General features: G+C 49.8%; 6 protein-coding genes across 6 annotated transcripts; 4 read left to right on the top strand and 2 right to left on the bottom strand.

Annotated features, from left to right (window-relative positions):
* Nucleotides 1-4,480: 4,480 nt before the first annotated feature.
* Nucleotides 4,481-5,394, top strand: CLAFUR5_08016 (uncharacterized protein; the record flags this gene model as incomplete). Its single annotated transcript, XM_047907164.1, has 2 exons — nucleotides 4,481-4,768; nucleotides 4,867-5,394. 2 exons carry the CDS (start codon nucleotides 4,481-4,483, stop codon nucleotides 5,392-5,394), a joined length of 816 nt encoding a protein of 271 aa, XP_047759672.1.
* A 751-nt stretch (nucleotides 5,395-6,145) lies between these two features.
* Nucleotides 6,146-6,655, top strand: CLAFUR5_08015 (uncharacterized protein; the record flags this gene model as incomplete). The annotated part of the gene is made up of 1 exon (XM_047907163.1): nucleotides 6,146-6,655. The coding sequence occupies one exon, from the start codon at nucleotides 6,146-6,148 to the stop codon at nucleotides 6,653-6,655; it is 510 nt and encodes a 169-aa protein (XP_047759670.1).
* A 1,884-nt stretch (nucleotides 6,656-8,539) lies between these two features.
* On the bottom strand, nucleotides 8,540-9,926 carry CLAFUR5_08014 (uncharacterized protein; the record flags this gene model as incomplete). Its single annotated transcript, XM_047907162.1, has 2 exons — nucleotides 8,540-9,757; nucleotides 9,879-9,926. 2 exons carry the CDS (start codon nucleotides 9,924-9,926, stop codon nucleotides 8,540-8,542), a joined length of 1,266 nt encoding a protein of 421 aa, XP_047759671.1.
* A 737-nt stretch (nucleotides 9,927-10,663) lies between these two features.
* Nucleotides 10,664-11,548, bottom strand: CLAFUR5_08013 (Short chain dehydrogenases/reductase; the record flags this gene model as incomplete). Its single annotated transcript, XM_047907161.1, has 1 exon — nucleotides 10,664-11,548. One exon carries the CDS (start codon nucleotides 11,546-11,548, stop codon nucleotides 10,664-10,666), a length of 885 nt encoding a protein of 294 aa, XP_047759668.1.
* Nucleotides 11,549-12,179: 631 nt separating this feature from the next.
* On the top strand, nucleotides 12,180-14,414 carry CLAFUR5_08012 (Dihydroxyacetone synthase; the record flags this gene model as incomplete). Its single annotated transcript, XM_047907160.1, has 1 exon — nucleotides 12,180-14,414. One exon carries the CDS (start codon nucleotides 12,180-12,182, stop codon nucleotides 14,412-14,414), a length of 2,235 nt encoding a protein of 744 aa, XP_047759669.1.
* An 875-nt stretch (nucleotides 14,415-15,289) lies between these two features.
* Nucleotides 15,290-16,996, top strand: CLAFUR5_08011 (MFS-type transporter M6; the record flags this gene model as incomplete). Its single annotated transcript, XM_047907159.1, has 1 exon — nucleotides 15,290-16,996. One exon carries the CDS (start codon nucleotides 15,290-15,292, stop codon nucleotides 16,994-16,996), a length of 1,707 nt encoding a protein of 568 aa, XP_047759666.1.
* Between the last annotated feature and the right edge of the window lie 92 nt (nucleotides 16,997-17,088).

Below are 17,088 nucleotides of genomic sequence, written 5' to 3'. Positions count from 1 at the left end.
GTCGGACGAGCTCGAGCTATCGGAGCTATTAGATATATTGTTATCTTAGGTACTGTCCTTACGCGATCCGCGGCTACGACGTCCTTACTTAGGCTTCTTAGTAAGTCGCTTCTTTAGGTCTATAATTTCGTCGTCCTTAGTCTTCTTAATATACTCGATCTCGCGGTTATAGTCCTTAGCGGTAGACTTGTAGTTAGAGAGCTTATTATTAACGTCGCTCTATTAGTTCTCGAGGTCCTAGACACGATTAATATACTCTACGATCTAGGCGTTAAGTTAAGAGAGCTCTACGTTCTTGTCTTAAATCTACGACATAGCGTTAAGTATATATTTGCGGTTCTTAGCTATATCCGGCGTAGGCGGCAGTTTCTTAAAATCGTCGACCTACTATTAGAGTAGATCACGGGCTACTATTAGCTAGTCGCGATCCTTTACGGCGGTGTCGCGTTCCTTAGTCGTGTTATCTAAGCTCTTCTAGATATTATTGCGATCGGCTATAATTACCTTTAGATCGTCCTTTACTTTAGCGATATCCGGCTCGTTCCTCTTATACTTATCGACCTTATTCGTAAGATACTTAATCTACTTATCTACCTTCTACTATAATATCTATATATCTAACTTCTTCTACTTAAACTCGGCCTTATCCTACTTTAGCTTATCCTAGGCTGTCCTAACTACTACTCTCTTATCCTAAAGCTTGTTATACGCCTAGCCGAATATCTTTAATAACTCGGTTATATTATAGTCGTCGGCTTAGGCGCGTCGAAGTAGGTAATAGATCGTAGATAGTACTTTAGGTATACTAGCTATAAGGGCTTAGAACTCGGTTATATCTAGGTTCTTTAGCTCCTCTAGATTATAGCGGAAAGTCTTAGCTACCTATTGTTCTCCTTCTCCTTTATCTATTACTATATTATCGTTATAATTAAACTCGACATCCTATCTAGTCGTATAATCTTTTATTTCGTCGTTCCGGATATAGTCGGAGAGGTTAATTGTCTTAGGCGGTTCGGTAACTAGTTATATTAGTTGCTTAATACGCTACTATATTTACTCGTTAGTTAGCTATTAGGGTTAGGCTTAGTAACCTTAAGTCTAGCTACTATTAAATATAAGCGACTCGCGGCGGATCTTAGGGCGACTAGTAAGTAGGGAGTACCTACCGCCTATACTCTTAGCTAGCATCTTATTAATAAAGGTACGATTGTTCTTATTAACTTAGACCTATCGCGTTTATCGCGCGGTTAGTATAGAAAACTCGCGATAAGCGTAGTTTCTATATCTTTGACCTATTACTTTATAGGTCCTTCGTAGTACGTATTCTATAGTTAGTAAAGGAGGTCTAATAAAGTATAAGGGAGCCGTTCTTAATATAGGGTAAATAACAAAGTTGTTAGATAGGCTATCTAAGAGGAGTACGAGGTACGGAAAGTTAATATATAAGCCGAGGTATACGGGCCGGCTCGTACCGAGTTACGTAACCGACTACTATTTACTAAACGTCCGCCTAGGCCCGTAACACTTTTAATCTACTATAGAGGCAAAACCTCTTCTAGCCTAGTATAGTAAGTAACGTCGTAAGATACGTACGATACTACCTAATATATAGGCGCTCGACTCTATTAAGACTAATAAAGTAGGGCACCCTATTCCTATACTATACGCCCGGTTACGAATAGAAGTATATTACCGTAGACTTTATTATCGACCTACCCGCTAGTAAAGATCCTAATACTAGACTAATCTATAAATATATTATAATAGTTACCGATATACTAACTAAACGCGTACGGCTACTCCCTACTAATAACTTAAACGCTAAGTACGCCGCTACCTTATTCTATAAGTATATATTCCCCGGATACGGCCTACCGGAGGTAGTCGTAAGCGATAGAGGTACGTAATTTGTTAGTACGCTCTTCCGTAGACTCTACGTAAGGCTTAGTATCTACTAAAATCTTTCTATAGCCTTCTATCTAGAAACGGATAGGCAATTAGAACGTATAAACTAAGTACCCGAATAGTATATCCGCGCCTATACTAACTATTAACAAGATAACTAGGTCGAGTTACTACCCGACGCCGAGATCGCCCTTAATAATTACGAGTCTATAAGTACCGGAATAACTCTATTCTTCGCCGACTCTAGCCGCTACCCGCGGATAGAGTTAAGTAGCCTAGCTAAACTATAAGTTATAGCTCGGGAAGTACCTAACGTTAAGGCCGCTAACGCGTTAGTTAATAATATATAAGATACTTAAGCATAAATACGGCGGGTACTCGAGTCTATACGCCGCGACCGTCTAGACGAGCTACGCGACGTATATACTTTTACGTAAGTACGAACGGCCGAAGCCGTAAACACTCGGCGAGCGCTAGCGCCTACCTACTAGCCTAACGATATAGTTCTACTAGATACCCGTAACATTAAGACTATACGCCTAAGTAAGAAACTCGATTATAAGTTCCTTAGACCGTTTCGAGTCGTTAGGGCCGTAGGTAGACGCTCGTATAAACTTAAACTTAGCGATAGAATATAAATCTATAACGTGTTCTATACGAGTAAGTTACGCCGCGTAGTAACCGAAAAGATACCTAGATAACGTAAACTACTACTAGCGCCCGTAATTTTCGAACGCGAAGGCTAGGTATCGGAGGAACATAAAGTAGAGGATCTAGTAGATTCTAAGATTAGGTATAACTATATATAGTATATAGTTATTTAGAAGGATCGTACGCGGAGCTAGGCTAAGTAGTTAGCCGTACTACCTAGATATAAAGAACTCGTAATCGCGTTCTACTAGCGATACCTAGATAAACCTAAGCCTACCTTCGACGGACTCGATTAGCCGGTAACTTAATACGGGCTAGCGCTAATCCTCGGACCGTATATATAAATACGGTATAACTATAGCTTCCTCGATAAAGCTCTCGAAACTAGTACCGGTATTAGTACTAGCGATAGCCCTCTATACGCTCCGAGTATTAAACGTAGAAACGTCGTAGGAGCTCCTTATTCGAGGAGGGGGGGTACTATTACGAGATAGCCCTTTTTACGAACCACCTCGTAATATAGTATCGTCGGCCGTACGCCCGCGCGCTAGCGGCCGCTAGTACTCGCTAGCTCGATTCGCGCGACTTTATCTTCTCGCGCTTCTCGCGCTCTCTAAGATAGCTCGTGTAACTATATATATCTTTACCCGACCCTATTATAGTACTCTCGCCCGTAACAATTAGGCTCGTAGGCACCCTAAGGAGGTTATCTATTCAATCGATACCCTAGTATAGTTCGAGACGCGTCGTATACCTTTATAGTAAGTCGATTCGTAATTGTCGCGTCGCGTTTTATAGCCTAGATAGCTAAGGTTAGTTAAGCCTCGTTTAAAGATAATATACGCTATAATAGTAGTCGTATAGCTATATCTATAGAAGTGGTATAGTTCTTAGTAAAAGTGGCCCGCTTGGTAGTATAGCCCGCTCGGTAGTAAAGTCTATTATTTATTAAGTAAAGGTACCTAAAATAAACTTACTATCGTCCCGGAGCTTATAGAGAGCTATAATAGGCGGGTAAGTATAGAGGCTACCGAGCGATAATTATATATATTTAAATACTAATTATATTGCGGTCGGTAAATATTAATAGATTACGCTCGTACTATATCTCCGCCTTAGTAATATAGATAGCGATACTTTTAATTAGCTAAAACTTAAATAGCGTAGCGCTATAAGTAGCTAGAGCTTTACGCTATAGAGTAGATATTTCCCCGAGCCAAATAACAACTTTAAGTAATACTATATATATACGTATATACGACAAGTTAGTAGTATTAGCCCTAGCGTTAACCTAGAATATTATTGTTACCCGGCGGCGCCTTTACTCGTATTTAAGGTAGGTCTCTACCTCTCTTTAATATTTTTAGTAGTATACTAGTACGCTATTAGGCTATAATTAAAGCAAATGGCGGCTAACTTATATACTATTAATATAATAATAGATAGGAAGGTCAAGTAGCTAGAGACAAATTAGTTCGGCCTCCTACGTATAGCTATCTTTAGTATAGCAGAATAGGTATGAGCTAGGAGCCTAAGCCCTAGTTACTCTCCCTAGTTACGCACACGTAATATAACTCGGCGGTACGAAGACGCTATACGCAAGAAACACAAGTCCGTAGGGCGCGATGTTGCGGAAGTCGGAAAAACCAAGTAGGAGTTAATTCCTGCCGTCGCATCCGATCTGGCAGACCTCGTGGACGATTATGCACGTCACGACGGTGACGTCTCGATCCGAGTGGCAGCTTTTGGCGCAGCAGTGTGGTAAGCCAGAAAGAATCTGAAAGATATTGCGTGAGACGTGAGGAATCAAGCTCGTTTTCGTTTGCTTGCCGACCATAAGTATACCTTCCTCTTCTCACACCAACTCAACCCGCAAAACTACATGTACCTCTCCTACCACTGAATCACCGCCAGATCAAAAACAATGGCCTCAGGCGCAAGCAAACTGATACCCAGCGATCCGGAGAAGGTGATGGTGATACGGCGAGTGACTCCAGATGTCGTTACCTTGAGCACACCCTTCCTCCGCTTTGGCAGAATCAAGATCGGCGGTAGAGGCACGCTCGTTCGTCTTCAGAGCGGATCAGTCGCCGTCTTCTCGCCAGTCGTCTTGACCGAGAGCGTCAAGAAGGAGACAGAAACACTGGGTCAGCTCAAGTACATCGTCGCTCCAGACCAAGAACACCACATCTTCCTCGAGAGCTGGCACAAGGTAAGTCCAAAAGAACGAGTCATGGGAACGAGATCAGCATCGAAACTTAATCTTCCTATCAACACAACCATCAAGGTCGCTGACAAGTTCATTGCTAGGCATACCCGGAAGCCCTCCTCATAGGTCCAGAGACACTTCCATCCTTGCGCGACAAACAATCCTACTTCAAGATCCCCTTCACCCACCTCACCAAGCCCAACACCCCCATTTCCATCTCGCCCGAATTCGACGCCGAGTTCGACTGCGAGTACGTTCACGCCCACGGCAACAAAGAGCTCGTCTTCAACCACCGTCCCTCCAAAACCCTGATCGAAGCCGACCTTCTCTTCAACCTCCCCGCTACGGAGCAGTTCAGCAAGTCCGGCGTATCACCTACCAGCGGGATCTTGACAAACATCTTCAACGGACTGCAGAACACGAAGGGCGAGGCGATTTGGCAGAAGAGGTCTTTGTGGTATGCGCTGGCTGAGGATAAGGAAGCGATGAATGCGAGCATGGCGAGGATTGCTGGGTGGGATTTTGACAGGATTGTGCCGTGTCATGGAGATGTTATTGAGAAGGGCGGGAAGGGCATTTTTGAGAAGATTATGAGTTGGCATATTGAGGCAGCGAAGAAGCAGGGATAGAAGGATGTCGAAAGGATGGTCATCCCGAAGAAGAAGATGCTTCAAAAGAGCGTCGCACCGGTCACGCCAGTATGTATGATAGCGTCAGCATGGGGAGGGAGACGATAGATACCGTAAGTCATGTGTACATTGGTGAGAACAGGAACACTAGGAGCAGAACATCGATAGGTACGGCGCTCAAGCTTCGATGCTATAGACACATTCGCAGCAGCTGGAACTTCGCCCCGCGGCCGCAAATCATATGATCCTCCCAACATCGAAGGGCGACAACGACACGGTGGTCGCGCAACACATCGGCAATGACGTTGCCGCTGAGGCTGCGTAGCCTGCGTAGCGGCTGTAGCCTGCGTAGCCTGCATCCTCCTTACTGCGCCGCACAGGGATGTTACACGACAGGCGGCTAAAAATGCTGCCAAGAGTCTCGAAGCGCCAGTCAATACCTCAGGTACACGCGCGTGACCCGTTGTACCTTTCGCATCCCACGCGCCCGATCTATATTCTGCTGAAACAGGTCACACGAAACACCGGCCCTGCTGTCAAAGCCACAGGTCGCAAGCGTCGGGTCGCGACCTTTTCTTTCCAGCCGCATACCGGTGTCGATCTTTCTGGGCGACGACTTCTTGAGGATGGATGGCTACTTTTCCTTCTCTTTGCGACTTGCCTTTCTTCCATTCTCTCGTTCATTCGACGGTATAGAGTACATTGAACAGGACTACCAGAAGATCCGAACGAATACGTTTGAGGACCCGTCATGTCGACAACATTCTCCACCAGCACATATTCCTCTGCCACCAGCTCGCACACCACATCAACACCCACCGGCACAACTATCACAGACGACACAACATGGGACTTCAGCATCAAAGAAGAAACGATCCGCAACGTCGCCATCACTCTAGGAATCACCTTAGGCGTCCTCCTCATCTGCGCTCTCATCGCTATTGAGATCATGCGAAGACGAATGAAACGCATCAGACTGGAACGGGACGAGCTGAAGGACAAACTTCACAGCTACAAGGGTGTAACTAGTCCCTCGATCTCAGCGAGGAGTGGAAGTGGCAACGGGTACGAGGCTGTGCCGTCCAGCGCAGTCGAGCATTCGAACACATCATCACGAGGGTATGAGGCGATACCACCCAGCGCCATCGAAAGTGGAAAATATGAATATCAACACTTATCGCCGAGCGTAGCTGACTCGGGAGCTGTTTCGAGGGTCGAGTTGAGTGGCACGGAACCGAGGGTGCCGGTGTTTGCGCGGTAGTACTGGCCTGGTCATGTATCATTACTGGAGGGCATGACTATGTGCATTGGGAGGAATGCTGGCGAAGCAGATGCATTGTACTGTACTGTGCGAGCAATTTCCTTGGTGACCATGTTATGGTAGTGGGCTCCGCGCTGCATCATTGTTCGATACGTCACTCCGACAAGGCTGTCGAACTTCTACGAGTCGTGCAGCCCTGTGGCAGCACTTCGGTCGGCCGCGTACTACTTCTACTTCTAGTGCACGTAGAAGGTGATCAGGCCATGATCATGGAGGACCTTGCTTGGCCACGAGGCTGCTGTGCCAGACTAGCGACAAAGCTTGTCACGAGACAAGCTTCCTGGGGAACCATGAGCAAGTGGAGTGGTGACGGAGCTGGGGAACAAGAAGATCGTACAGCACACCTTGCCAGCCGCCATGGAGGACACTCGGTGTCGGTCTCGGTAGACTTAATACAGTTTCGGCGAGCTCAACCGTGCTGTGCACGCGATGGGTCATACGAACGACTGGGCTGGCTATACGACGTCTAAGACACCATTTAAGTGTCGTTGAGGTGACGAAGAGAAATCGTTACGCCGTGGGTTCCAGTCCTTCACCTCTCTTCGCTAGCTCGCTACGCTTGTAAGGCACAAGCTAACAGGGCAAAGGCATTAGCCATGGAGACCTCACAAATGCCCAGTGCCTGAAGTGGGCCATATGGTTGGCACTACGATAGAGCCAGACAAGTTACCAGACCTTGCGATGCGTCACCGCCTCATGCTAGCTGCAACATGGCCTGGTTCAGCGTGAATCGGAGGCACAAGCTACGACGGCAGTTGCGCATGTTCTCGACTCATGAGCTTGACCTCAGTCGCCAAGTCTGGTCTGTGTACACTTCGAAGAACACAACACTGGCAGCTTGTGGTGACACCAATAACAGCGGCTGACGTATCAGCGCTTGAAGCCACAAATGGGTCACTACATACCATATTCCTTCGCAGTACGTGAAGTTCACTGAGCTGAATGCAACGTCCCAGGGGATGAGTCGCCTGACAATCGCGATCGAAGGCATATCACGATGAGACACTGTACAGGACACGGGACAGTCCCATGCACTATGGCGCGAGGCTTCAATCCCCTCTCGAGCAACCCTCCGCTATGACATCGTACAGCGTACGCGCTTAGTTATCATGTTTGTGCCCATGCCAGGGCCTCGGGCTTCTGATTTGCTACAACACTTGTTCCAGCCTGGATAATAGCCTTACGCGGCGGACAGACCCTGTATGTCACGAGGCATTGGAGACACAGGTTCAGATCGAACGACAGGTATAAGAGCATGCCTCTTATCCGTTAGAAGGAAGACAGATGATCAGCAACAACAACAGCAACAGCAGCTCCAAATCCAAGACATCAACACCAATACCACACCTCCTCCCCACCTACCACTCACCGAACCACAGACATGAAATGTCTGTCCTCTCCTTCGCCTTCCTCCCCATCTACCCAGTCTCTAACACCCAGACAGCACTCACCCTCATAACCATCCTCTTCGCAGCAGCCTCCCCCATCAAGGCTGCTCCTCGCGATGATGACGCCCTCGCCATGCCTGACATACTGGACGCCGTCCACGCGCTCTTAGTGGCCTAACCGATGAGGAGACTCAAGAGCATATCACTAAGCGTGAGAGCTGCTTTACTTGCTCGGGCGTGGTGTGCGGGATGGGGATCAGAGGGCCCGGTTTGCAACTGCTGCACTTTGAAGCCGGAGTGTTGTCCATAAGGCTTAGATGGGAGACATTGGTTGGAAAGCAGGGCTTGGCGAAGCAGAGGATGTAGGATAAGCGAGGAAGGCAGTGTAGCAGCAGCTAGTAGAGGTACTGGGGTAATGTCATGCCTGACTGTTTACTCAACGTCCTACGTTGACACCCTGACCTCTCGTCCACTCCACTATTTCGTCGCCGACGCTTTCGCAACCACGCAGGTGCAGCATCTTCACGCCACTGTGCTCGACCACATATCTGACACCGGCATCTGTAATGCTCGACCGACAGACGTCTAGCCATTGAAGGTGCTTCAGCTGATCGACCACCATCTGCAGTCTCGCATCTTCAAGACTAACTGTATCGTGTATCCTCAAATTTCGAAGCCGTTGCAAGCGTGGATGCGTGAAAGGCACCGGTACGTCGGCCCAACTGGATTCTTCGAGGTGCGAGAGGAGGAGAGTTGTCAAGTTGGACCCCTTGGACGATGCTTCACCCTCCCTACCAGGCGCTGCACACAGGAACTTGTCGATATCCTTGAGTGTGATACCTATGAGAGAGAGCTCCAAACACTCCAGATGCGGTAGATCGAACCTCAGCTCCCCTTCTTGGGATTCGTCTGCCGTGATCGACACCTGTGCATCCAATCTCAAGGTCTTGAGAGAAGGAGGTAGTTTCAGAGCTCGCATTGAAATGACATGATGTCGCAGATCCAGCCGCGTAAGGTTCGTGAATCCTGAGAAGGCAGAAGGGTTCCGTCTCTTGTCTATATTGCTGATCTCCAAGCTCCGCAGTACAGTATATCGATGTGCTTTGCTCCCAATACCGACAACCCCTGAACCTTGCTGGCCCTTCGCTGCAACACGTAAAGTGTGCAAACGCGGGAACGTGGAGTTCGTCAAGAAGTGGTCGCTCATGACCTGGTACCCGTCGATGTCGAGAAGCTCTAGAGTGTCGATATGCGGTTCGATGTAGAGAGAGCGGAGCTTAACAGGGTGGGAATTCAAAGCGTGCATACGCAGTTCGCGTAACGGACCTCGTAGATCGCGGAGCGTTAGAGCAAGTTGTCGGTCTTCGTTGATGACTCCAGTCTGCATCAAAGCCACTTTCTCCAGCGGACAGCTCTGTGCCACTTTCTCAAATGTCTCATCTTGGTCACGCATGCGATCGCCATAGAGAGTGATGGCGGTTATTTCCTTGGCGGCAACACGGATTGCAGTGTCTACGGTGAATTGGGTTGGAAAGTCGCGCCTGGCTCTTGTGAGGTCCAGGTGGTGCCAGAGACTTGATTCGGAGCGGACGAAATTTAGCCATGACTTGCTGATCCTTTGTGCTGCTACGATTGATCTGAAGGAAAGGCACTCCTATTCGGCGATTAGTAGGGCATGTGCCTCGTCCCTTTATATGGAAGAACGAGCGGTCGACCGTAAGGGGTGTGATTAAATCATGTCCAGTTCACGAGCCATGTCCTGGAGATTCACCTACCAGTATCTTCAGCGCTAGCTCTGTCGGCAGGGCTGCCAAAGGGTCCATGTCTTATGCAGCACAATCTCAGCCTTGACTTCTGTTTCCAACCACGTCTAATTTTGGCGACTTGATCAGCTGCTCCGCGTGTTTGTCTTCCTCGGCGGCGCCTCGTAGCGTTGATCCAGAATTCGCCGGTTGCCAAGCCTACTGAATGTGTACTGTAAGTCGTCCTGACTATTCAGCCCAAGGGTACTTCTATACCTTGTTTGTCATACCACATTAGCGCGGTGAGAGTCCTGGGACACCGACGTAACAGCACTGTAGAGGCGGGGTGCTGGTCCCTGTGAGGCTCTGCTGGTGCCTTGGTGGTGGCGTGGCAGCTTAGAGCTCTGCTGCAGCAACTCAAGCATACGGCAAGAATGCCGACTTTGCCATGCTTGCAGCTTCCTGTCAGAAGGTGGGCCTTCGGTAAGTCCAGAAAGGAAGTTCCGCGTGCGCTTTATCCTTCCAGACTGCAGGTGCTTTGCTGCTCCTGCACGTGGCAGACACGAGCGTTGATTTCTGCTCGTAATGACTATGTGGGTATGCCAGCCGTAAGACCTCATGGATCGAGGTCCAGCGAAAGGATGCCGGAAGCTAGAGAGGATTAGCATCTGGTCTGGTGGAGTAAAACTCCCGAGCGGAGGGGAAAGAGGCTCGTTCGACATGTTTCGGGGCAAAGGTGTCGATATTGCCATTGAGAAACTCCATACTCGTCGCTGTAGCGCTCCAGATCTATATCTATTAGCAAAAGCACCTCGCATCTACGCAGAAGCACAGTGTCCACCATCAACCCTAAGATCCGATCCAGTCATGAAACTGCTTCCGCTCGCCAGAAGGAAGACAGCAGGAGCCTTGAAGTCCTCAGGCGCACCAAGCCGTCCAAGCAGCGCACCTCTCATCCACGTGTCCTTGAGATCTGGATCGATCTCAAGAAGCGCATCAGTCATCGCAGTCCTGATGTAACCTGGAGAAAGTGTGTTTATCCGAATGCCATGCTGTCCAATCTCTTGAGCCATTGACCGGCACATTTGATGTACTGCCGCTTTCGATGTGTTGTAAGCTGTGCAGTCGAGGCCCCGGTTCGCGACTTGCCCACTCATAGAGGCAATGAGGACGATGGATCCCTTGACCTGGTTCTTGATGAAGATCTTGGTCGCTTGCTTCGCGGTGATGAAAGTGCCAGTGACGTTCACGTTGAGCATGCGCTGGAAATCTTCTACGGGGTAATCGACTGCGGGTGTCTTCTGCTGGATTCCCGCGCAAGCGATTAGACCCGAGAACGGTGCTCTTTGCTCCCTGCTCCTTGCATCAACAGTCTCCAGCGTTTGGATGACCTCAGCCTCGTTGGTTATATCGCATCTGTCGTACGTCGCAGAAAGTCCAGTCTTCTTGGCCAGGCCCTGCAGCCGTTTCCACTCTGCCGCAGAAGGCTCCGGGAGAACATCGAGGCAGGCGACATTGGCCCCTGCCTCAACAACAGCAATGGCTAGTGTGATGCCCAGACCTCTTCCTCCACCTGTGATGGCAATGGTCTGGCCGGAGAGAGAGAACAGATTTGGTGAAGGCGCATCTGCTTCCGTCTGCTGCGACTCGGGTCTGTTGCCTGCTGGAAGTACATGATCTTGGACGAGGGCACCGGGAGCCATGTTGCTGTTTGTCTTGGCTGCGTCTGGATGGATCTTGCTTGTTTCGTGGAGATGTGCTGTCAAGGAAACAGGAGATGGGAAAGCAGCTGCGTACTTACAAGTCAAGCAGGTCTGCCAGCGCTTCAAGTAGCTACAGGTCAGCAGCCGGTGATAGCATTGTCGAGTCCTCCCGTGGATCGAACGAACATGGACGAGATAACAGTTTGTGTCAGAATGGTGAGCGGAGGAAGACGCGTTCCACTGCACGCGTGAAAAGTGGGAGAGCAGCCAAGAAGGGCAGCTCGAAACCTGACGCTCAGCGCTTCGACTTGCCTCTTCAGCCGATAGAGTACCTTTGGTCTGACCCTCTGCTCCGACACGGTTTCTTTCGCTGGTGGTGATCGAGCTCTGTTCCGTGAGGAGTAACTCGTTCGCAACAAACAGCTATACCCAGATCATGTTACGATAGAGTTTGGAAGCTCTCGCCTTCTACCAGCTGCAATGGACGAACTGGGGTCTGACGTAGATATATAGCTGTCGTCTTCTTCATATGCGGAAGGGTAGGTCCAGCATTTCATTGCTTTTAGAGCTGCTATTTCTCTTTCTTGAATCGCACTGTCCTCCAGCATTGCATTGACTCAGAACAGCAAAGATGGCTCCGCACGCACAAGTATCGAATGGTGACATCGATCACCTACCTCTCACCAAGACCAATGGCGCCAACGGAACATTCAATCTCGGAGATATCAAGATGGAGGACAACGAAAAGACCCAGAAAGTCCTGGCGACATTCAGATGTCTGATCGCAGATCTATGTCACCAGTTTGGCTGTGGTCATCCAGGTTCAGCCATGGGCATGGCAGCAATTGGCGTCGCACTCTGGAAGTACGTTATGAAGTACTCGCCGTCCAATCCAGACTTCTTCAACAGGGATCGATTCGTCCTCAGCAACGGTCACGCGTGCCTGTTCCAATACACATTCCTCCACTTGGTCGGCTACAAGATGTTCAGCTGGGAGCAACTTCTGTCCTACCACTCTCACCGATTCGACTCAGTGTGCCCAGGGCACCCCGAGATTGAGGCAGATGGCGTTGAGGTCACCACCGGGCCTCTTGGTCAGGGCATTGCAAATTCTGTCGGCCTTGCGATGGCCGCTAAGAGCCTCGGAGCCACTTACAATCGTGAAGGCTTTCCAGTCACGGATAACATGACCTGGTGCATGATCGGTGATGCTTGTCTGCAGGAAGGTGTCGGTATGGAGGCATTCCAGCTTGCGGCACACTGGAGACTTGACAACCTCTGTGTTATGTTCGACCGCAACGAGATTACCTGCGATGGTTCAGTGGACGTTGCATCCTCAGATGATATCAATGCGAAGATGCGGGCTGTCGGCTGGAACGTCATCGAGATTGAAGATGGTAACCACGACGTCGAAGGCATTGTGAAAGCGCTTGTCGCAGCACGCGCTTACAAGGGCAAGCCAACATTCATCAACATCCGCACTGTCATCGGTGTCGGCAGTCAGAAGAGCGGAACTGCCGATGTCCACGGTGCCGACCTTGGCAAGAAGGATGTTGCGTACCTGAAGACTGCCAATGGCATGGACCCAGAGAAGACTTTCGTCGTCGATGACGATGTCTACGACTACTTCCGCGAGTCCATCCCGCGAGGCCAGCAGCTCGAGAAGGACTGGAATGATCTGGTCGATCGATACACCAAGGAGCACCCAGACCTCGCCGCTGAGTACAAGCAGCGCGTGTCGGGCGAGTTTCCGGCTGACTGGACGAAGCTTGTTCCAAAGCCAGAGGACTTCCCAACGGAAGCCACCCCATCGCGAAAGGCAGCTGGCCAGGTCATCAATCCGATCGCTGAGAAGTGCTGCAACCTGATGGTCGGCACTGCTGACCTTACGCCTTCCGTCAACATGGCCTGGAAGGGCAAGGTCGATTTCCAGAACCCAGAGCTCCAGACTGCCTGTGGCATCAATGGTCGTTACGATGGTCGCTATATTCATTGGGGTATCCGAGAGCACGCCATGGCATCCGCATCCAATGGCATGGCCGCGTACAACAAGGGCACCTTCTTGCCAATTACTTCCAGCTTCTTCATGTTCTACATCTATGCCGCTCCAGGTGTAAGAATGGGTGCTCTGCAGGGTCTCCAGACGATCCACATTGCCACACACGACTCCATCGGTACTGGTGAAGATGGTCCGACCCACCAGCCTATCGAGCTTGCAACACTATACCGAGCTATGCCAAATTTCCACTACATCCGCCCAGCCGATGGCGAAGAGGTCGCAGGTGCTGTTATTGCTGCTGTCAACGCGAAGAACACTCCTTCCATGATCTCAGTCTCACGACAGAAGGTACCGCAATACCCCAAGCACTCCAGCCGAGAAGGTGTGCAGAAGGGTGGCTACGTGTTCATTGAGGAGCAGGACGCCGACGTGACCTTGGTGGGTGCCGGTGCTGAGCTGCGATTCTCAGTTGAGACTCGTGATGTTCTTGCAAAGCAGGGCATCAAGGCACGCGTGGTCAGCTTGCCTTGCTGGCGCATCTTTGACGCCCAGCCAAAGGAGTACAAGAGACAAGTGCTCGGCTTAGCGACCAGAGTCGCCATCGAAGCATACTCGCCAACTGGTTGGGAGCGTTACGCCGATGCTGGCTACAACATGCACACTTTTGGCCAGTCGCTGGTCGGCAAGGATGTGTATGATCGCTTCAACTATGATGCTGAGATCATCGCCAAGAGAGTGTCGGGTCTTCTTGACGAGGTGAAGAAGGATGGAATCGAGATTCTGCGTGGCAATTTCCGCGATCTCAACGAGTACGAGCATGACATCCAGTTCAAGGCGTTCCACGATAAGTCGTATCTCAAGCAATAGCTGCTTGATCAGCCTGTATAGTAATGTTTAGTGTCGAGCATTTCAGCGTATCGTGCAGAAAGCAATTTCTTGGTCGATGTTGTGTTGTGCCTCTGCAATTGCTACAGTTTCCTGTTCGTTGATCTCCCTGATGAGTAATGTGCAAGCGTTCTGGTTAGCTACGGCCGCAAGAGCATAAAATGTTGAAGAGAGGCAGAGACCTGCCTCAAATACGAGCGAAGGCGCCGCCGGGCAACGGCAATATTGCAGGTCAACGCCAGGGCTGACGCTGCTAACTTGTCGCATATACGCATATGTAGAACGCTAGCATAAACACCTGGTGCACTCGGCTTTCCCGGTCCGCTGAATCGCGGGTTTTCTAAAAAAAAATCAGAAAATAAGATATAACTTCGTAGTATAGCTAGATACGAGAATACAAATTTCTAGAAATAACTTATAAGTTAGAACTAATATAGATCTATCGATAATTTGAGTTTCGTCATATCAAATACACTAACTTATAGTAGGAGTTATAGCTAAGTCATATATACAAAAGTTTGTCGTAAATTATCGACGTCGATAAGCGCTAAGACTTTGCTATTCTTTGCTCTCGGGAAAATAGACTCTTAGTATATAGCATTTTAAGGCACGTATTTGATAACGTATATATAGGCGAGCATTTTGGTATATCTATTACTATATATAAGCGCTTCGTTATTGCCTAATATACTGTTTTGTTTAAAACGTCGCGTTTTTAACGCGACGATCGAGGGAGCCGAGTGCACTAGGTGTTTATGCTAGCGTTCTAGACTCGCTAACGCTCGCCCAATTAGCAATTAGCGCTGTCGCTTTCCGGTGCAGCTTCGCCCATGTTAACACGCGCCTTCGACGCAATCATGGCTAACCACGAGCATGATGCCGTTGACTGTGACATACAGACCTCAGTAGTAGTAGTAGTACTAGTAGGAAAACATGAAGGAACAGGACTCGATGAGAAAGGCTGCCATGGATTGGACGCAGCAGCGGCAGCAAGATCCTCAAGCTCTGCATCCTCTGCGACGTCCAGGGAGGACCAAGCAGGAACACCACCAGCAAACGACATCGAGGCCCTTCGCAGTACCGCCACAGACTCGGAACCATGGTCGGTCTTCACAATACAGCAGAAGCGCTTCATTGTGTTCATGGTGGCGTTGGCTTCATTCTTTTCGCCCCTATCAGCCAACATCTACTTCCCGGCACTCAACACACTAGCTCGTGACTTTGGCACTTCGGAGAGCGTCATGAACCTGACACTCACGACCTACATGATCTTCCAAGGCCTTGCTCCCACCATACTCGGCGACCTGGCAGACATGGCGGGAAGACGGCCAGCCTACATCATCGGCTTCGCCATCTATCTTGGCGCTTGTATCGGCATTGCGAGCTGCAACTCGTTCGTAGCGCTCCTGATCCTGAGATGTCTGCAGTCTAGCGGCTCTTCGAGCACTATCGTCCTGGGCTCCGGAGTGGTGGCGGACATCGCTACGTCCGCAGAACGTGGTGTCTGGATGGGATGGGCTACGTCCGGGCCTATGGTTGCACCTGCCCTGGGACCAGTGTTAGGTGGCCTGTTTGCAGAATTCCTCGGCTGGCGCTGGATCTTTTGGTTTCTGGTCATCTTGGCTGGCACTTTCGTAGTCCCATTTGTCCTGTTCTTCCCAGAGACAGGAAGGAACGTGGTTGGCAATGGCTCCATCCCGCCTCAAGGCTGGAACATGAGTCTGGTCAACTACCTGCAACAGAAGTCGCGACCAGCTCTTGGACGCACAGTGTCGCAACGTTCAGATCGTACCGCACAGGAGCAGCTGAAGAACAAACGAAAGCTCCGTGTGCCTAGCCCGCTGAAGACCCTCCACGTCATCCTTGAAAAGGACGTCGGTCTGCTGCTGTTTTACAACTCGATCATATACTGCGCTTTCTACGACATCATGGCATCTGCGCCAAGCCTGTTGCAGCAGATCTACGGCTTTGATGCTCTCAAGATCGGTCTATGCTTCCTGCCTACGGGTATAGGCTGCTTCATTGCCCCAGTGATCACGGGCAAGATCATGGACTGGAACTTCCGGCGCATCGCTCGCAACACAGGCTACGAGATTATCAAGGGCAGAGCAAACGATCTGCGTACTTTTCCACTTGAGCGCTGCAGAATCCAGGTCGCACTTCCCGCTGTACTTCTGTGTGACGCTGCCATCCTCTGCTACGGCTGGGTGATGCAGGCAGAGACCAACCTTGCTGTGCCCTTGATACTCATGTTCCTGGCTGGCTTTGGTGGCACGAGTGCGTTCAATGTACTCAGCGTCATGGTCGTGGATCTGTATCCCCTTTCACCAGCAACGGCAACTGCTGCTAACAACCTGGTCAGATGTCTGATGGGCGCTGGCGCTACGGGCGTCATTATCTTCATGATCGAGGCGATGGGACGAGGCTGGTGCTTTACTTTCTTTGCTGGAGTGGTTGCTGCTTTGAGTCCGATACTGTGGGTGTTGGAGAAATGGGGCCCTGAGTGGCGGGAGGCAAGGCGAGTGAGAGTTGAAGAGCGACAGGCTGGTACAGATCCCGAGTAGCGCAGGACAGAACTATCGGAGAAGACTGATTGATTTGACACCAGTACCCTGACACTTGGATGTTATGCAAGCGCTGTGATGAATCCTCAAGC

The sequence above is a fragment of the Fulvia fulva genome, chromosome 3, assembly GCF_020509005.1.
Source record: "Fulvia fulva chromosome 3, complete sequence".
NCBI classification, from domain to species: domain Eukaryota; kingdom Fungi; phylum Ascomycota; class Dothideomycetes; order Mycosphaerellales; family Mycosphaerellaceae; genus Fulvia; species Fulvia fulva.
The sequence above is the reverse complement of the archived record's forward strand: the minus strand, read 5'-3'. Positions and strand labels throughout refer to the sequence as shown.